This window comes from Scomber scombrus, chromosome 19 (genome assembly GCF_963691925.1).
Source record: "Scomber scombrus chromosome 19, fScoSco1.1, whole genome shotgun sequence".
NCBI classification, from domain to species: domain Eukaryota; kingdom Metazoa; phylum Chordata; class Actinopteri; order Scombriformes; family Scombridae; genus Scomber; species Scomber scombrus.
This window is the reverse complement of record NC_084988.1, coordinates 17,862,830-17,884,904: the sequence shown is the minus strand read 5'-3', so window position 1 is coordinate 17,884,904 and position 22,075 is coordinate 17,862,830. Positions and strand designations below refer to the sequence as shown.

Below are 22,075 nucleotides of genomic sequence, written 5' to 3'. Positions count from 1 at the left end.
ATATATAAATAATAAAGGTGTTATTCACTATATATATATATATGTTTTTTTAATTATTATAAAGTGTATAGTGTGTGTGTTAGAAAGTGTGTCTGCATGTGTTTCAGGCAGTGTTTTTAATTTAGTGTGTTGCTTACCTCCACATTGACTGACACTCGCTAATTGCTCGACCAAAATCCGCCATTGTTTTTTTTTCTTCTTTTTTCCCCTTTTTTGATTTATGTTTGTTTTTGTACAACCATGCTGCAATTCAAATGCAAATGAACGAGAACGTGAGAGGTGTTTTTGGAACGGTTAGGACAATCATAATGGCTCAGAAAAAAAGAGGGCCGGTAGTTAGCGGCACAGCACCCTAGGGGCCTCATTTAGCTGCCATTTGTTAGGAAATGCCGCTACATTTGTTCCTGGATATAGACTTCACAGACAGAGAGAGAAAGAAAAAAACACACACGCGCGCACACACACACACAAAAAAAAAATGTCAAAGTCGAGCCCGCCAACACACCGCTATTGTTCCTCCGTGCTTTAGCAAAAGTCATGTGGGTGTACACCAGTTTGGGTGGATGTCCTCTTTAACTGTGAGCCAAAGCAATTGAAGTGAATGGGCGGATGGGGGTGGTGGTGACAGGGACTTGCAAAGAGTGTGTGAAGTGAAGATGGTACAAAGACTTGCTCTTATTTGATTAGCCTGTGTAGAGGAATGAGAATGAAAGCCCTGGCAACGGCATCTGCGGCTAACACTGTTAGCTACATCTGACATCATCCCTAAGGGAAGGCCTGCACACATACTGGTGTGTGTGTGTGTGTGTGTGTGTGTGTGTGTGTGTGTGTGTGTGTGTGTGTGTGTGTGTGTGTGTGTGTGTGTGTGTGTGTGTGTGTGTGTGTTTGTCTGTGCATGTGCATATCTTTCTATGTCTGCTCATGTGTTTGTGTGAGTGTGTCTCTGTTTATATTGGCAAAAATAAATACTTGCTTGTGGTTGTGTGTGTGTACAGGCTGTGTGAGTGTGCGTGTGTGTGTGTGTGTGTGTGTGTGTGTGTGTGTGTGTCTGTGTGTGTGTGTGTGTGTGTGTGTCCTGTGTAAAAGCGCTAGTCCTCTCTTGTAGTCTCTTTGTGCTAAAGGTCAGGGGGATTGCTGAGATAGAATCCAATCTGAAGGACACAGCACTAGAACAGGTCTTGCTACAAATGGACCTATTAAGATAGGCTGGACACACACACACACACACACACACACACACACACACACACACACACACACACACACACACACACACACACACACACACACTCACACACACACACAAGAACATACAATACCTATTTAAATTCTAATCGTCCCCTTTCCCAGTGATGATAATAATAGGTTATATCCTGGAATAAACGGCCATCGTTTACATGAAGTCTAACCAGCACACTGTTTGTAAAAAAGAGTTGCAGCAGATGAAAGTAGGTCTGCCCTATAATATACAGTATTTACAGCATCTGAAATAATCAGACTGAAGCTGATGTGTTTTATAAATATTCTGAAAAAGATCAAAAGATCTAAGTGTCAAGAACACATAAAAAGACAAGCATATCATAACCGAATGTTGATTTGTCACATATTTCAGAACACAGTGTAGCTCGCTCTCACCGCTGATTTTTGCTTCAATTACGGATGAGTCGGTCTGATTTGTGCGTGCACATGTGCTTTTCTGCAAGTCTGAACCAACGTGTGTGTGTTTGTGTGAACGCAGGGTGTTGAATATGGATATCCTGCCCCCACCAGCACTGCTTCGCTCTGATGCGTAGAAGCTTTGTGTATATGTAATAGTGTTTCTTCTTTAAAAGCCGTCCTTACTTGCACTTTTGCCTAATGAAAGTTAAAAATGCTGCTTTCAATACTAATAATTGACAGAGAGCAGAGCATACACTCTAACATATAAATAAAGATACAGAGGTACTGAGGAAAAACATTACCTCAGTTTTTACTTCTGTTATGACCGTGTGTGTGTGTTGTGTGTGTGTGTGTGTGTGTGTGTGTGTGTGTGTGTGTGTGTGTGTGTGTGTGTGTGTGTGTGTGTGTGTGTGTGAGACATAGTGTATACATGCCTCTCAGTGCCCCTGTCCTTGGGAAAATGGGGCAGGGGTTGGTGTCCAAATGCACTGGTTTTCATGCTGTGTGTGTATGGTTAAGGAGTGTGTGTTGGGGGGAGGGAGGAGGGGGGGGGTTATGGGCCCCTCTCCTAAAGACACGCAATTAAGCTTAATTTTTAATGAATATTAATGGCATTAGCGTCAGATTTTGTGGAGATGTGCATCTGCCAAGGTGCAGGGGGGGAAAAAGGGAGCGGGGTGGGGGGGGTGACTAATTCATTTGGTAGTCATGAGGATAGTGAGAGGAGACGGGGGGGGGAATTGAGGAGGGAGAGAGGGGCGGAGGTGGTATTGATGAAGAGGAGCAGGGGTGGAGAAAGGGATGGAGGTGGGATGGAGAGGGTGATGGGAAAAGAGGAAGAGTGATGGATGAAGACAAAGGGACGGGGATGGAGTGTGAGGAATGTGAGAGGTGTGGAGAAAGCAAGAAAATTAATGGGGAAAGGGGAGCGAGAGAGGTGGAGGGATGGAGAGCGAGGGAGCAGTCAAGACTGAGAGGAGTGACTGGATGTTCAGGGCAATGTTGGAGCAAAAGAATATACAGAAACATAATGAGGACAAACGGGATGAAAAGAGAAGAGAAAGACAAAAAAATAGTAAAGGTTTGTTCTGATGAAATTGAGAGCCAATCAGATTCAAGCAGGTATGAGTGACAAAAAAAAAAAACACTGCACGCAGAGTTTGTAAAAGCAAGGTAGCCCAGAGCAGACAATGGTGGTGGAAAAAAGGATTAAAATGCAAGCATGTTAAATTTAAAAAATGCTGTATAGTGTGAAGTAACCCACATTTCTTTCCTAACTGTTGAGAAAAAAATGAGATCAAGACAGATGTCAGCCAAAATCAGCTTAACTTAACGGCTGTGTGTCAAGCGGTGGCATCAAATGTGTTTTCTTGCTGTCACGCCTGCTTCGTTGCTTATTTTCAAAGACAGCCAATCAAACTCATACAAGCAAAAGCGAGGCAACATTTCACCTCGCTCCTTGCTTGAATATAGAGTTAGAAAGTGTTCAGTGCAACCGACCAACAAGGCCCGTTACAACCTGCTTAAATAAGGTGTGAGCTGCAAAAAAAGAGAGGGGGGGGGGGGGAGAGTGTGTGTGATATGTTGGAATTGCTATTCCAGGCAGTGTTGTGACTTTCACCATTTAGTACATTAAAGTAGAGGACTGAAATGCCATCTGAATGCCAGCCAGCTCCAGGAGGCGCTGTTCTGCAGCACAGTATAACCTTTGACCTCTTCTGCGAGGGAAATGAAAATTTCTCTTCTGGCATTAACAAAGTCTAACATCACACAGACACAGACACAAAAGATGAAATTACCAGCCGGACTTTTGAATGCTAGTACGCGCATGTTTCGTACTCTAAACAATTGTATGCATGTAACATTGCAACATCGCTGCGTTTCTACTTTCCTAATGTTTCACTCTTATTGACAGACTCCCGTTTTTGAGTGGCTGGGATTGACGTTGTGCTGCATTATTGATTTACGTCCGCATAAAGCCTCTCCGGCTCTATATATTACACCACATTCAGCAGTCATCTATTCAATCAAATCTAATATTACACTGCCTCTCCACACAGCTGTCTAATAGCATTTAACTCACAGTTTGATTCCTGCATTCCCTCATGTACTTCAAACGCTTGCCTTCAATATCCTTCATTCGTTTCTACTATGCCAAGATGAAGTCTTTTGAAAAGCAAGGAGGATGAATGAGCGTGTCTCTGTGCGTATGTGCACGTATATGTGCGTGTGTGTGTGGAGACAGGATTAGCTGTGGCCTTAGGCTTAAGGTATGGAGTGGAGTGTATTTTAGAAGCTTCTAAATTAGCTGGGAAATGGGATTTTGAGACAATGGACTGGAAAAAACTCAAATGAAAGGATGCACTCGCAGCACTTCTTCATTTGCCTCTGATGTTCTCTCACGCTCGCTTTTCTATTCCTTTTTCTACAATCGTTCCTCTCTCTTCATCTTGTTTCTCTCTTTCTGCTCTCCTGCTTCTCTCGATCTCTTTTGCATCTCACTTTCTGTATTTCTCCCTCAGCCTCCGTGTCTTTCTGCCCCAACTCTCCCCCCCTCCCCATCTCTGTTTCTATCTCACCCTCTCTGTCCATATTATGGTTGACAGTGATGATGTAAGAACGTGAGTGTAAACAGTAGTATGAGGCTAACCTCACTTTGACCCACTTAAAAAGGAAATCCCCTCGAGTATGCACACACACACACACACACACACACACACACACACACACACACACACTACAGACTCATATGCCTGAGTAAATATTGGACTTGGGTCAGCAGCCACTCCTCCGTTCTCAATTCACTGTGTGAGCAACTGCCTGTCTATGTGTGGATTTTTGTCTGTGAACTGAACTGTGCTTGTGTGTGTGTATCTGTGTGCGTGTGTGTGTGAATGTGTGTGTCCTCTCACTCGTCCACCTATCAGAAAGTACACCCCTCCTTCGGCCTTTATTTACCTGTGGAGGTGCATTTGTGTGTAAGCTTCAGACGAAGCACTTCGGACCATGTAATAAAAGCATGACGTTTGGCGTGCATCCAGGCTCCCATTGATAAACACAGGGGGGCCATGCACACAAACACAGGGCTTGCCCAGGACCCTGACAAGAAAACTACCATTGCTTTGTTTTTAAAAATAGCACCGCCTTATGAGATGATATGTGATCCAGTGATTGAACCGCATCTGGATGAACAGGGTTTTTAGATGTGGTAAGGAGGCGGGGGTGTTAGTGGTTTTGAGATTTTAAGTTAGGATTGGAATAAAGATGCTATTGTGGCATGATTATGGCGTGATTATGGCTTGATGTTTCATTTATTTAGCTGTTTTCCTTGTGCTTATTATTTGCAGTCGAAAATGAAAAATGATAGTTAAGCTTTATTTATTCAGGAAGTCTAATTGAGATCAAGATCTCTCTGTTACAAGAGAGACCTGAGAACAAATTACATACTTTATAAACAACATCATGATAAGACAATTCAGTCACACGAAGCAGTTATCACTCACAGACAAACTAATTAAAACAATCAAAATATTATCATAATATCAGAAAGTAGAACTGTAAAGTTCTCTGGAGGATTGAGTATCTTCATTTTACTTCCACAAAGTTAATAAAAAATATTAGTATGTACTTTTCTCACATCTAATGTTTACTTATTTTTTCTTCTTTTTGTTGACTTACTGCTCTGTGAAGATTCGAACGGAACTGAAATCTCCCCGTAATAACATGCATCAGTTTAAAAACAATGACCCTCAAGCAACAAGCACTCATATGAACAGATGTGTTCTTAAAATGCACATATGTAGGTGATTTAAGAACATTTGTAGCATTCATCAGTTGTGTCCTACTTACAATATTCTTTTATTAGGTACAAACCAAATTGACGAGTGGTCCAGACTTGACATACGTGTCATGAATAGATCATCTCTGCCTTTCTTCACATGGGAGAAACACCTGTTTGATTCACAACTATAATGTCCTCATCTGAATTCATTTGGAGTTCAAATATGATATGGAAATTCACCAAAATTAAACAATTTAACTAATATAAAATAATGAAACAGTGTAACATCACCTGTAGACTATAATATTCTGACAGACTGCTTTACCATCTAACATCATATTTTCTAATTGTTTTGGATCACCTACTGACACCACATAAGTTTTTGTCTATTGATTGAAACATGGAGCCTTATATATGGCAATTTTAGAGGTGATGGATTTTTGCTAATGATCATATTTCATTAACGCACACCTCCTCATGAACAGGTGGCATTCATCCAGGCGAAACAGGCGATTTACAAACAAGTACAGGCAGTTACCTCACAGAAAAAAATAAGAGAGTTGTAGAATAAAAATACAATAATGTTCTTGCATCAGCCCATTGATCATGTCAACACATCAATAAATGTGTGTTGTTGTAAAACTTTAAAACCCAGTTATTTACAGAGTGGATACAAGGATACAATGACCTTTATTGAACTTCAGCGCTACATATGATGATATGAAATTGTGTTTCCTGACTTTGGAGAGAAAGTAGCATAATACAATAGAAGTATTTAAACTTGAGAAGAATTAAAAGTCAAGGTTTATAGCATAAGTAAAATAAATTAATAAATAATATAGTGATCAAGGTTGACTTGATGCAAATAGTTGAAACTATTGAAGTCTTCGTGAACAATTATTGTGCAAAAGATACACACACACACACACACACACACACACACATATATATACATATATATATGTGGCTTATATACTGCAATGGAGAAATACAGAATAGACAGAAGTTTGGTGGTATAAGTAAATAAGTGAAAAGTGTAACAGTAGCATTTTGATCTGTTAATACCATCACACATGTCAGAAGACTCAACAGCATTTCTCATTCTATGTTTTTCTACATGTGTCATAAATGTAATAAACATGTCAGTCTTTACTAGCAAGACACTAATAAAGTGAAACATTTGCTTTGATTTCAAATGTTGTTGACATGTCTTTTTTTCCTTTAACTGAGAAAACGAAACTCGTGATTAAGGATAATGCTCAGTTAATTGAAACACCTCTGAGTGGAGGGCTGAGTGACAAAAAGTAATTATCCATATTTTAATGTTTGAGAAAAGAATTAGAAGAAGTGCAGCACAAAGTTTTAGGAGTTCACTTAATGCTAAAAATGGTACTTTGAGTAACTGTGCTCCAGATACTTATTTAGAATACATTAAACACCTTAACTGACATTTAATGAAACGTGTATGTATTATACTTTAAAGTAAGATATTTAAAATTGGCTGTATTTTTAGAATTACTGCTTCAGTGATTTAATTGGCTGATAATTGAAATGTGGATTTGAAGGAACTACTCTAGGGCATTTAAGGTCATTACATTGCCTTTTCTAAATAATAGATGAATGAATACATTAACTTTTTGTCTGTGTGTGTGTGTGCAGCTGGTAAAGCAGCATGCAAACTGTGTGTGCAGAGTAACTTTGCAGGTATATTCTTAAGAAATTAACGTAATCAGATTTCATAAAGAATCTACAAAATTACAGAATGTATATCATTCAGCTCTGATGCACAAATTATGACACATTTATAGTGATGTAATAACAGATACATTTCACATGATACACATGATACATGATTTCTTGCTGTGAAAGATAATCTTCAGCTATAAAATTATATCACCTGGCTGACAGTAATATTGCCCACCTACTACAGCATAAGCACACAACAGATAAGAAATCAGACTCTGTGGGAGGAAAATTGATTTTGAAAGTAAAAATGTGAAGACTCCCGGTTTGTGTATGTATGTTGTGTAGGGTCCGCAAGCACTCGTGTGTGATCTCTCGCCACGTCTCGCCGATCAGTTATCACTAATCCTTCCACTCAGAGCTCTTTTACAAGTTGCCATTGTGCTGCCGATGCTTAACATTATGGAGGAACAACCTCCGTGGTGAATGAAAAGGAGAGGGAGAGGGAAAGAAGGGAGTACAGTGGGAGGGAGAGGGAGAGAGAGGGAGAGGGCAACACCTCCGACAATGGGGAGAAAATTGGTTTACACTAGATAGGCTTGTGATTACAGAGGGAAAGAAAATGACTTAGATTGAACAATAGGACTGAGTGTGTTGGTGTGTGTGTTTGCATGTGTGTGTGTGTGTGTGTGTATGTTTCGAGGATTAGTGGATGGTTAGGCTGGGATTTAGTTGAAATGAATTGGCTGGTATGGTGTGCTGATGGGTGCGTGTTTGGTGGGTTTTCAGTCTACATGTACTGTATCAGAGTGTGTGTATGTGTGTATTTCCTTGTGCAACGTGGCTCTTTGTGTTGTGAATTGATCTAAGTGGGAATCAGAGTCTCTATTACAACCCTGCAAACCTGAGACACACTCAACAGGCCAACTCGTTCTCTCGTTCTCTCTCACTCACATTTAGAACCTTTTTCATCGTAGCGGAAGAGCGTTGTTGAAATAATATGATGATAATGTTTTACAGAAAAAGTAATTAAAAGATTTGGAGCGTTTAGGCCAGTGTGAAATGTAGATATGTTTGTTGTTGTTGTTGTTGTTGTTGTTGTTGTTGTACAAATACATGGATGTATTTCTTTTGGCAGGATCTTTCAGATGGTATTTCAGAGTTGGAACCAATGTTTCCTTGAGGCAGGGTCTTTTACAGCTGAACCATGAAGAGTGCACTGTATCAACGCTTTTGAATTTACCTCAAGCACCTTGCATTATTTTCTGTAAATTCATTAATTTATAAAATATTACATTTGTGATATTTCAATTAGGCCTCTAAAATATTGGTTATGCACTTATTTACATATTGTAAGACTTATATGTTATTCATTTACTTATGTATTGGAGGGCTCTGTGAAATAGATCCTTTGCTTTGTTGATCATAGATTTTAAGTAACAATCTCTCTCTCTCTGTCTCTCTTTCTTTCAAGGAGGCCCAGCAGGAGAGCTACAGCACCAGGGGTCCAGCCCCAGGGAACTCTGGGAAGGCCAACAATGAGGATGGCGTCTCCCAGGACCGCCCCTCCAGTCTGCCGGTGAGTGAGTGACAGTCCTGTCCACCAATGAGCATTGCTAAATATGACACAAACACAAATGTGAATACACCATTGCACATTAGAGAAATGTTGTATATCACAGCTTGAAAATGCTTTCTGTGTGTGCGTGTGTGTGTGTATGAGAGAAAGATTAAAAAAACACAGGATAAGACCTTGGAAAAAATATGCTTTCTTGTCTTCCTCCACTTCCTGTATTTTTACAGCATTGTGTCTGATGCTCAGATTTAAGCTTTTCTATCCAATCAAATGCTTCCACTCATCCTCGCTATCTCATGTCCCAGGGGAAGCATGGATTTGACTGCTTACTTCATAGCTTATGTCTGTGTTTTGACTGGCGTCCATGCTGAAACCCCCCCTCCCACACACACACACACACACACACACACACACACACACACAGACACACATGCATCATCCCTCGTGGTCAAAGCATCATGCACTCACTTACACATACACCCACGCGCACTGAGAAACATATGCATGGACACACACATTCTTGCAAAAGGATGCAGTCACACATGCAAACCCACACGCACTGCCTCTTGGCATTTGGGCGAGCTAAAAATCGTTAAGCAGGTTGACTGGAGGAGTAATTGAGAAGAAATGGTGAGGCCAGGCTGATCTATGAGGAGGGAGAGAGAGACGTGGGCTGCTTCAGTTTTTTGGCTAAACTAATCGGTTTTTACTCTATCATTTCTCCCCTTACATCTCCTCAGCACTTTCAAGAATAGAATAAATAGACATTTGCAAATGGCCGCAAATATTGGCACTGCTTGAGGTGTGTGCTGTTTAATTTACCAGACACTTTGGAACAGGAGTGGAGGAATGAACTGGGAGAAAAGCTAAATTAAAGTGTACAAACTCTTAAAGGGGACCTATTATGTTCATTTCCAGTTCTATATTATTACTCTTGGACTCCACTAGTAGTACTAGAGTAGTTTTGCATGATTCGCAGTTCAAAAAACTCCTTATTTATCTTATACTGACCCTTTATGCAGCCCCTCAGTTCAGCCTCCATCTCTAACAGGCAGTCTTATGGCGCTTTTCCACTACACCGTTCCAGCACGACTCGCCTCGACTCGCCTCGGTTCTTTTTGCGTTTCCACTAGGGAAAGTACCTGGAACCTGGTCCTTTTTTAGTACCTGCTCTGGTGAGGTTCCAAGCGAGCCAAGCCGGTACTAAAATGTGACGTCGACACACTGCTGGCCGCTGATTGGTAGTTGTCGCTGGAAGCGTCATGAGCCGTCCCACACAAGAATCAAACCCGGCATTTTTAAATACCGGCAGCAGCGTTACAACCATAGTTACAGCCATACGGCTCAATTTTCTTGCTTTGTGTGTGACAGAAAGCCTCATACAGCAGCAAGTACACCACTGCCTCCATGTCCTCCATTGTTTATGTGTTTTGTGTCGCGTATAAAACCAAGTCACGGCAGTTTCGCGGAGCCGTGCTATGATGACCCCGCCCACGTTGAGTAGGTACTTTTTTGTAATGGAAAAGGAACCGTGCCGAGTCGAGGCGAGTCGTGCTGAAACTGTGTAGTGGAAAAGCGCCATTAGTTCTCTTTCAGGCGCCCCCTTAATGAGACCACTGTGTTCTGATTGGCTAGCTTTCTGGGAGCCTGCTGAAGAGCACCCGTATCAGAGTTGTGTAAACATACCACTGATACAAACCCAACATTTCCTGCTTTACTGCTTCATATTAAAAGTTTAAAAAAGACTTCATAGCTCACTCACAGCATGCAAGCTCGACTTGTGTCATAGCTTGAAGTGACTACCTTCAAAATAATGGAAAACTTACATAATCTTATCACAGTGGAGCAGTGAACGTGTGTTGTGCGTGGAGCGGATGACCATATAAGGATATTTGACACAAGCTGATGTCAGCTTGGGATAAAAGTAGAAAAAAACTTTGGAAACGAAGTGTTTATAGCAATTTGAAGCTGATTTAATTCATTATATGACACTTGGGTAATGTTATATATGAACATCCAACATTGTAACATTATAGATATGACTGAAACTAAGGAGAAGCATAATAGGTCCCCTTTAATGAAGCCATATTTCAAATATACTGATACATTTCAAGTTTGTCTTCAGTGGTCGTCCTCTGTCTTTCAACACACACTGACATTTGACTTTGCTTTGTATCAAATCAGCTGCTTTCTGTTTTCCATTTTCCAAGTGATTCCTATGACTTCACTTCCTCATACACACACACACACACGATCACACTCACACTTCCTCTCTTTCTCTGTTCTTCCCTCTGTAACATACTAATAGTATGTCATCTGCTTTATCTTGGCATTTCTCCTTTTTCTTTCACTTTTATTCTCCCATACTCTTTATCCCCCTAACCCCCTCCCCACCTTCCCTTTTCCTCTCTGTCTTTTTCTCTAAAGTAGCATCATGAAAGCTTTTTTCCCCCTCGTGCTATAATGAGAAATGGCCTTGATGTATCAGTGTGTGAATCCAGAGCGAGAGAGCAAGGCGAGGCGAGGAGCCACTGCAGTCGCGGGGGCCGATCTATTTGAACCACCGCCACTATCACCCCATATTCCCTCACCACTTTAATCCTGGCGTTTTACCCCTTGGGTTCTCCGTGTGTTTTCACATCCCATCCAAAGCACATGGCTCGCCGCGATCCTAATCGGCGGCAAGTTTTGATGACAGAGAGACACAGAGGGAGAGATGGATAGATAGAAAGAGAGAAGGAGAGAGAAATTGCTCTGCGTTTGCCAGGCTCTTCCAGCAAGCTGTCACGCCAGAGATGTAACCGTTTTTTTTTCTCCCGCTCTCTCTCTTTCTCACTCTCTCGCCGGCGTTTGATGTCAGATCTAAAGCTGCTGTCATCTTTTTTTTTTTTTTCTTCCTCTCTGTCAGGAGGGAGGGAGTGCGGGTCGGCAAAGTGTCATGTTGTTGTTTTGGGACGAGTCTGCTGTGTGATGTGGCGGGATTTTTGAAGGGAGACCAAAGGGAAAAGTGCTTTAGTAACTTATCACAAATGCAAGTCAGAGTGCCCCTTGGGTCTTTTAAAATGTAATGTATCAGAGGTACAGTATTGTACAGTATTTTTAGCGTGAAGACGGCTGTTAAAATAAAATCACAAAAATACTTGAGTTGGAATAAGACAAACCACTAGATTTCAGTGTTCCATTGTTGTTGGTGTCAGCCATCCATACTTCATATTACCCATTTAAGTTAGTACAGCACCATCCTGGTCAAAATGAGAATCATGATTTTCCCTCTGATCCTTATTCATTATTGTGATTTATTGCGCATGTGCAGCCTTACTTTAAGCCTTGCATTTGTGTTGAATTGTGTTCTCTTAATGAATGAATGAATGAGTGAGTGAATTGTGTTTCCACTGTATACATTTGAGTTTAACAACGTCGTCACTTCTTATCTGTTCAGGGGAAACCACAATTGCATTTGCATCTGTATTTACTTTAATGTTTACCAGCATCTTTTTCAGTGCATCATTTCAAAATGACATCAGCATTCACCGCCTGATTTTCAATACAGGGTTAGCATTAACACCACAGTATTCCTCTTACAGCGTTTTCATCCTCTTTAGATTTGCACTACTCTAGCTGAGCCTGTTCCTCCAGTTCTACACAATAGTGGAAGTCAGGAGTTCAGAGCAAAGATCATCTATTGAGAAGATGAACCACTCAATATTTAAAAATGTTGCAAATATATTTGCAAAAATTTGGCAAAAGCCCCCATCTATTTTCTCCCTCTTGCAGTTGCACATTACAGCCCAATACATAACAGCTGTTATCAGTTCTGGTTTGCATGTAAAAGTAAATGTAGATACAATTTGCATCTGCAACAGGAGGGCATAACTTTGGTAACTTTTTGACATAATCCTCTGTTCATATACTGCATGTAATACCTGAAATATCAATGAATAGATTGTGTGAAAACTTGATGTAATGATGCTTCCCTCAGTTGTGTCATTTTTGAAAGTACCATGATTTCCACAAGCGAGTTGCTCCAATTATAGGTCAGTAAAAGGTGACATGTTGGTTACTGATGGGCTGTTACAGAGCTGGACTGAATGATGGCACATGATGACATGTTGACTGTGGCCTTATTATTCCCTGCTGTGTGTGGCAGTGATGGTTCTGGTACGTGGAAATGTAATAGGAGTGAGAGCTCTGTGTTTTCCTCTGCTCTGAAGCGCCCTTAGCTCTTTGCATCTTTTGCCTAACGTCGCTAAGCCAAGCCAGTTCTTCCAGGTTCACAGTGAGGTGAGGATCCAGGGCTTTCATACCCACTGCCCCCCCCCCCCCCCCCCCCCCCCCCCCCCCCTCCCTCCCCTCCCAACTTAGCCGCCACCCCCGTTCCAGTCACTACATGTTCCCTGCTCTCAGGCGCTCCCCTGACAGCCTGCCAAGCTGCCGCACAGCCTCCCATCCTCTGGGACATGGGAGAGGATGGCCAGCCATGTGGAAAGACAGAGAGAGAGAGCTGGGGGAGGGAGGGTGAGGTGAGGAGAGAGGGTGGCGGGAGGGGGGGTTGGAAGAGCAGGATGAGAGAGAGAATGAGTAAGAGGAGAGCAAGAGCGAGAAAGGGAGAGAGAGAGAGAGAGGGAGAGGGCGTGAAGCGGTGAAGTGAAACGTGGTTATCTTTTTGTCACTTGTTCAGGGTGAGGGATGTTGAATTCAGGCTATGGGGTTCCGGCAGCAGCATGTTATTCACACTAACACACACACACACACACACACACACCACCATGGACAAAAATATTCTTGTATGTCTTTCAGTGCTCATTTGCCCCTCCTTGACTTATTTTCCATCAGAAAAAAAGGGAAAATTCAGAAACACTATCTCTCCCTCACTGTCTCCTCACTCTCACTCCTGTCCACCTTGCCCTCCTCTGTTTTTCTGAGTGTTAGGTCATGAATGATTGACAGGGCACAGCTGGAGAGGCCTGCTCCCCTCACTTCTCTCTCACTGCAACCACACAATCGCACAAACAGAAGCCACTTTGCTCACAAACACACAGTCATGTGCACTTTGATACACATTCTGTCCTCTGCGTGCCGTTTTCACACACTGAGTGCGTGCGTGTGCTCTATCAGAGCATGTCAGTCAGGCTGCCTATACAGTATGTGCTCTCACTCTGGCTCTCTCCACTGCTGTGTTTTATTTTAGAGTCCCCAGGCAGGCAGACAGGCCAGCAGGCAGCACAGAGTAATGTCATCCAGCAGGGTTAGATTCAGCCTCCACATTAGTGTACACAGGGGGGAGGAGAGGAGAGCAGAAAAGGAGGCAGAGGGAGTCAAGAAACCAAAGAAAATGCGAGGAGATGAAGAGGGATGGAATAGAGGGGTGGGTGGGTTGTTGGTGGGGGGGCAGGGGAGGAGGAAAAAGGCTAGAGAGGGAAAATGGAAAGACCCATATGGAAAGAAAAATACATCTCCCATTTATTTCTGAATAAGGTTTGAACATATGGTTTAAAAAATACAAAGACGTGCTGTAGATGTAAATCACTCAGCATATATTTTAGGAAACCCTTCAAATTGCACTGACTAAAAGCATTATCAGTTATAGCAGTGTGACTTTAATTACTGCCTATATTTTATATATGTATTGATGTGACACATGCTTTAAATATATATATTTTTTGCAGTATGTGAGGGAGAGAGGGAGGCAGAGAGACTAGATGTTCTCTGGACCCTGCTGCCTATTCTTAGAACAGGCAGCAGCACTGAAGGCCACAGCAGCTCCCTGCCACTGCTATGAACACATAGCAGGTCTGAGAATAGGACAGCTAATCTGAAGCCAGTCACACACACTGAAGTATAGTGGAATGCTTATGTTCAGGCCAAATAACCAGACAGTCTTAAACTTGTAGACTTATACACTCCAAATTCAAGAAGCTACGAGTAAATGTGATGAATTCCTAAGTGATTTTTTTTAACTTATCATATATTTTGAGATATTTGTACCATTAAACATTTGCACTACTCCCTAATGTTCACACTGCTACACTCCCACTCCCAAATTTTTGACTACACATATAATCCATGTTTCCACCTCTGCCCTGTTTCAACCCAGACGCAGCTATCATGACACAGCAGGTTGGAGGACACTGGCTTCATCTCAAATGCAGACGGGCTGTATTTCCGCTTGTACGCCGGCCTGTTTTCGTTTGCTCCTCATGAATCATTTAGAACTGCACACACAGTTTCATGCACACGAATAGTTTTTTTTTTTTTTTTCTGATCCTCAAGAGCCAGGAACACGTGTTTTTGCCGGGGCAGTACCATTTGTTCCCCCACGGCTCGAAAACACAGACACAGGCAGGAAGCGGAATTGATCTGCGGAGAAATTTCTCGGAGTCTTTCATCTGTACACATCATCAGCCTCCCTTTAAACCTCCAGAATTCACCTGTGATCATGTCTGAAATAAAATTAGATTCATAGGCATTCTGCTCCAATTCCACAGTTGTGCTTCCAGTTATATTTAGCTTCTTTAGAATATTATTTCTAACAGCTGAAATATCAGCAAATCCTTGAGATGAGTAGTCACACAAGAAATCACTTTGAATTTTTAACATTTGTCTTCAAACAAATGTCTTAATATTTGTCTTTAAGCAACTCTACATTGATGCGTGTCAGGTTTTGAAATAATGACTTCAGAAGTCACTTGAAAAGAGACCAGCCTTTAGTTGGAAGACCAAAGTTTGAACCTCCATGCTTTCAAACATCTGCACTGCTGTAGTGTCCTTTAGCAGGACACTTCAGCAGTCCCTACCAGCGCTCCTCCACTGCTGACACTGCACTCTATCCCCTGCTGAGAGGAGACACACCAAAAAGAGAATTTCCCAATGGGGATCAATAAAGTATTTTTTGCCTGAAGGCTTTTAGTTGTATCTTGTGGCAAAATGTGATGGCTACACACTGTTCTACCTACTGGGAAGTATGTTGGCCAGTGTAGGTTGTTAAAGCAAACTGGTAACACAAGGCTGAGCAGCAGTGGTGGAGAGACGGCTGCAGAGGAGGCCATGTTTATGCCCAACCACCCCTGACAGGCTGGCTGACTGAAGCCTAGAGCAACAGAGTGAAGGGTAGATAAATGTGTGTGCATGTGCATGTGACTATTATACATTCACCTACCCCTATGCTTACACATGCGTACACCCCTCAGCATGTGACAGGTTTTATGATTTGAAAGTGAGGGGAAATGGAGAGGGATAAACTTGGTTAAGAAAACACCAGTCCGGTTCCACTGGCGCCTCTCCACCAGCCTCTCCTACAGAGGAGGAGAGACGGAGGGGGAGATAAGGGAGGAGGAGGAGGAGAAGGAGAAGAGGGAGAGGGAGCAAGGACTGACCCTAGAAGGAGAGAAATATTCCTGTCTGCATCTTTTTTTATCCTTTGCCCATCAGTTATTTTCCTCTGGCTGGTGTCTTTTGTCAAAGCTTATTTCTTCCTCTGTACTCTAACAGATTAAGAAGACTAGTTCAAATTTAGAACAAAAGAGGACGGAGAAGGAGAGGCAGCTCGTGGCTGTGGGTTTCAATTCAAACAACTGCACGCACACACACATACACACACACACACACACACACACACACACAACATATTTGTATTTCAGTGACAAGCAGGATTCTGCATAAACACCTTGTAAAAAGTAGATGATGTAAATGGAGAGTGGATGACTGTATGTGCGTGGATAAGTGTGTTGATAGATGCGTTTGTGCGTGTGTGGCAGAGAGACAGCGTGTATTAGCGTATTACGTTTCCTTTCGTTTTCATGGGACAGAAAACACACATCAACACCTTCCTAACTGTCCTCCCCGCTCTACCACAGGACGGCCAAGAGTGTGACAGAGTGTGAAAGCTGAGGCTGCCATATCGGGATGTTGGATATACCGAGTAAATGAACATGACACACTGCGTGTTTTACCAGTTTGTCTTGTCCTTTCGAGGTGTTAAATTCTGCGTTGTCGTCAAAGTGTGATTACGGTCGCGGCCTTCATCACATCACCTTCATTCAGTTCAAAGGGCAGTTTGTATTTAATTCGCTTTCATAAAACACTCATTCATGTTGATTCCAGGGAAGTTAAGAACCGAATAGATCTCAAGGGCATACTTGATGTATAGATTTCATTTTCATCGAACCATTAATGCCTCATATGCACTTCTGGCACTAAGATTTCTATTATAAATTATGATTTTTTGTTACCACATTCATATTTAAATGAACTGTTAAAACAGCTTCAAATTAGGTCTGGGCAATATATCGATATTATATCAGTATTGTGATATGAGACTAAATAACATCTTAGATAGTGATGATGTAATTTTATAAACTTACCATGTTGTTCTAACTCTTCTATTATATATTACTTGTTCTATTGTGTAAATACTTTGTGAAAGCAACAACAGTCATGCGTACAATATTATTGCAATATAAATATCAAGGTATTTCATATAAAAATATTGTGGTATTTTGTCCATATCGCTCAGCCCTGCCTGAGATGTTATTGAGTCAATCTGAACGGAAGATTGGGAACATGTATTGTATACTCATTAATAGTTTTGAGATGGGAACCGTTTCTTGTCAAATGATTTTTCAGCATGAATCCTGACAAATTTCACTTCCTCAGTGGATGATAATGTGGATTACAGTCACCATCATTCAAAGCTGACTGACATCTAATGCAGCTGATAGTGTAGTTTTACAGTCCACCTTTTGGATTGCTGCAGACCATATCGCCCTCCTTCCTTATATGCCTTATCTCCCTCCCACTTTCCTACCCTTCTCCCTGACTCCTTTCTTTGCCCTTCCTCCGTCTGTTTTAGCTTCCCTCCCCCCCCTTCTCCTCTCACTCCCTCTTTCCTTAGCTTCAGTCATCCACTTCTAACCTTTCCGGGTTTATTTTTATGTCTGGTCCTGGATGCCTGGCCTCCCAGCAGGCTGGCAAGGCAGGGGAGGAATGAAGGAAGGAGTCATTGGAGGAATGGAGGAGAAGAAAAAGTGAAGGAATGGAAGAGGGATGGAGGAAGGAAGGAGCCATCAGAGGAAGAATATTCTGTCATCACCATGGCTCCCTCTGGCTGCTGGGAGGCTGAAATTACATCTGACTTTGAAGTTAGGGGCAGCAACACCGCCAGCGTTGCTATAGTGACAGGAAGTGTGTGTGCATGTGTGTGTGTATAAACTCCTTGGGAGGTTTATTATGCATGATCCACACTGTGACTAGTCCTGATGGCATTACAGTGCTGTTATTAATCTACTCTCATAAGGTACCTGTGCTTTAAACACATCAACACACACACACACACGCACACACACACATCTGTGAATTCATGCTAAGATGCATTCACACACATACACACGACCCATTTCACAGCTGGATTCAAACTCCATGTTGTGCCTTTTAAAGATTAAGATAAAGTTTTTCCTCTTATTATCTTTGAGAAGGTTTAGCTGGCTGCACACTGCGCTCACAGGCAAATGCAAGTGCACGTTCAAAAATACACACACGCACACACACATGTAGAGCTGTTCAGATTGTAGATAGCTGTGTTTGGGTTGTTTGAGCTGCTAATATTCCACTGAGTACTGGAATATGTATGGCTTTTGTTTCATCAAACTCTGTGAGAGCGAGGAGAAGAGCCTTTTCAAAGTCAGTATAGATCCATAGATAAATAGATAAATAGCATTTCTCATTCCTATAGCCAACTATGAAATTATTCTGTTTCAGCATAAGACAATATAACTAAAAAGAGGGGAAGGGAGGGAAAAAAGAGATGAAGATGGAGGGATGGAGAGGTTGAAAATAATGTTCCATTAATGCAGAGCCAGACTCTTGCTGCGGGCCCAGCGCCAATCTGCATCTCCCCACAGTCTGCCTGCTATACATTTTTCATGAACGCTGAGCGAGAATTAGCGACGGATTGCTGCTGCAAATCGCTTCTCCTTGGTCGGGGGCCGACGGAGAGAGAGAGAGAGAGAGAGAGAGAGAGAGAGAAAAGGGTGAAAGTAAAAGAGGAAGAGAACGATGCAGAAAAAAGGAGAGGTGAAATATAAAGGGATGATTGAAAGGCATGTAGGGAATACAGGGGATTAAAGCAGGGGGTTTTAGCTTCACAGGTGTGGTGTTGTTGCACAATATGAACAATTATTATGATTGACATATAGTGAGATCATTTCCTTGTTTTATGCTGTATACATGCATGCAGTAATGCAGTTCTGGCATTGTAATTTATTTGTAATTTATAATTGGTGTGATGTTTGTATGTCTACTGTAGACTGTCCAACTACCTCGATAATAAATGCTCGTGGCTGCAAACAACATATTGAATGTGTAAAAATAAAGTTACAGTCTGTAACAATTACATAAATCCATTTTAATATTATATAATCAACATTTTCACACTTTATATCAGGTACTATTGTCTATTTAGAAATCCTACCTGTACAAAAAGTGAAGAATTTATGTGTTTATTATGCTTGGAGTTGTTACCTTGGCTCAAGAGAAAAAGGAAAAGTGCCATCTATGGAAGCTGAAACTATATCAACAGAAAAAATGTTTAAAAATAAATAAATAAATATATATATATATATATATATATATATATATATATATATATATATATATATATATATATATATATATATATATATATATATATATATATATATATATATATATATATATGTATATTAAAAGGAGAAATGTATAGTAGATTTGGTTCACAGGTTGATTTGTTGATGTTTTTATCATGTAGTTTATTCCAATCATTTCCCATACTCTCCTTTCTTCTCCTCTCCTCTCTTTTCTCTTCCTCATATTTTTTCTCCTTGGCCTGTGCACCATATAGGTCTGACCCCAATCTTAGCCCACTCCAATATAGCGCACTTTCATTTTCAAGAGGTGGCTTTGCGCTGCCATTACAGACCGTCACTGACCGACTGGTGTGCTCATACACTGGCTGGTTTACTGCCTGGTTTCTCTTGCTCTCTGTTTCTGTTTTCCTGTGTAAGTCTGGCTTTGTGAGATCGAATGGCATTTGTAAGTGTATACAAGCATTGAATGCACTGCATCCACACAAATGCATGTTTTTATAATCAGTCATCTGGTTCTCACTTTAGCAGAATGTATATGTTGTTTAATCAGTCTTAAAACCTGCATATATATATAAAAAAATATATAAAAACAGGTGCTTGCACGTGATTTGAGTGCATGGAACATATTTTGGTCTCCAATAACATTCACACACCTAATTTTTATGTATGCAGGTTTTGAAACTAATTAAATGCAATAACTGCACTTTATGGCAGATTTTAGCATTCTTACAATTAGTTGTAATCTCCATTTAAAGTAAAATGGTTGCATCTGCAGTTCTCTTTTTAAAAAAACGAACATGAATATAATTTGAAAATATGATGAAAGATTCATCATCTCAAATGTTTTTTTAGACACAGACACACACAACTTGTATTTTCCGCTCTTATGGCTTTCAAAGTGTGTTTCATGTCCATGCAGCAGTGTCCCTGGCCCTGACTGACCGTGTGTCTTTGTGTATGTTGCGCTGTTTGTGAACATGAGACACACTGTTACCATTTAACTATCCACTGCCACAATATCACAGCTTTACAGGCTGTAGGATGGACCCAGAAATGTGTGTTTCTGTACCACTGATGAAAAGAAACTAATTTATAAAAGGTCTTTTGACAGAGGGAAGATGTGTATATGTGTGTGTATGTTTCAGTGTGTGTGTGTGTGTGTGTATATGTGTGTGCAGGACCCATGATTACTGCTGTAATCTGCTCTCTCCTGCCAGCCACAGTTATTACAGTTGTCGATATGATGCTCAGGGCTTTATAGACACAAGCAACAAGACTCGGCCTGGACACCAGCCAGTATGTGTGTGTGTGTGTGTGTGTGTGTGTGCCAAAGTGCTTTATATTTGTTTGCACCCTTGTGTGTTCCCGTTTGTGCATGATCCCTTTTCTCTATCTGTATGTAATCTGTATGTAATTATCATGTCAAGACCAATTCAGCATTGTGTTAATTGCTTATGTTACAGTGTGTTTGTCCCAGAAGTGTTTAATTTATTCCTGGGTGCACGTGTGTGTATGCGGGTGAGTTTTCTGTGCGTGTGAAGGCCAACGTTTGCTTGGCCAAGTTGACTATGTTAAAAACTTGGTTGCTTCACTGTTAGAAAAAGAGAGACAGGGAAGAAAGTAAAAAAAACGGCTCAGAATAGAGGAAAAGGCTTGTGTGTCTGGAAGGTTTAGCATGAGAGTCAAAGAGGGAATTGAAGAAGAAAGAGAGGGAGAACGAAGGAGAAAGAGGGAGGCGGGGAGAAAGGCTTTGGCTGAGAAGGAAGGAAGCATTGAGGTGTGGAGGGTTTTTTTAGCCCTGACTGATGCCTGTTGTTTTTTCCATTTTAGTTGTTTACTGTCCTGCCAGCCTGATTACTATCAGGGCTTGGCAGTGGGTTTCAGCGGGACAGAAACAATACTTGTGTAACATTCGCTTTTGTAACCCTGTCATACGTACACTAGCACACACACAAACACACACGGTGAGGGTCACCGATGGCCCATTTTCACAGTCGCACTGCTCTTTTGGAAGTGTACGACCATCTGTCAGACTTGGCCAAACGATTAAACAAATCCTCCCTCTCTCTTTCTCTTTTTCTGTGTGTGTGCGTGTATGTGTGGGGTCTGTCATAGGCTACTTTGGGGGACAAATTTCAGAATAAAGACCAGTTGATTGGGGGCAGCTTGTCCAATCAGGGACAAAAGCCCTGCCCCCAACTTGTGTTTGTGTGTTAGTGTGTGGGTGTGTGTGTGTGTGTGTGTGTGTGTGTGTGTGTGTGTGTGTGTGTGTGTGTGTGTGTGTGTGTGTTACACAAATATAAGCAACCTGTGACTTCCAACACGCATGAAGTAACCGAGTTTTGCTGAAACAAAACGTCCATTTCTAGATGGATGTACAACACTAGATATTAAGAAACAATATCCCTTCTGTTTAGTTTTTAATGGATTCTTTATGAGCTCTAATTCTTAGAAATGTTTCTGTGTGTACGGAGTGTGGTTTAGCTATTATAACTAATTCTTATTAGGTTTTAATGGTTGTTTCTCTACGGACTGAGCATGTTTAAATTCTTTTAATTATTTCATTATGTATTAAGACCCCCTGAAACCACATCACCCCTGAAAACCCAGTGGAAAGTTTGAAAAAATACCATATGTAGTAGTCCATCTAAAACAAATAACTCGTGACCATTTCGAGGGGCTGGGTTAATGGTGATTTTTATAAAAGTAGTGTACTGTATGTCATGTGTGGGGGGGAAAAATGCTGCTACATTGTTC

General features: G+C 41.4%; 2 protein-coding genes across 2 annotated transcripts in view; both read left to right on the top strand.

The window, feature by feature from the left end:
* The window catches only part of cln8 (CLN8 transmembrane ER and ERGIC protein), a 157,218-nt gene extending 150,019 nt beyond the window's left edge, over positions 1 to 7,199 (top strand). The window contains exon 3 of the transcript XR_009927433.1: positions 7,185 to 7,199. The gene's annotated coding sequence lies outside the window, so the exon portion shown is untranslated. The remainder of the gene's footprint in view (positions 1 to 7,184) is intronic.
* LOC134000444 (AT-rich interactive domain-containing protein 1B-like) overlaps positions 1 to 22,075 on the top strand; it is a 179,179-nt gene that overhangs the window by 54,609 nt on the left and 102,495 nt on the right. The window contains 1 exon segment of the mRNA XM_062439784.1: positions 8,598 to 8,702. Coding sequence (XP_062295768.1) covers positions 8,598 to 8,702 — 105 coding nt within the window.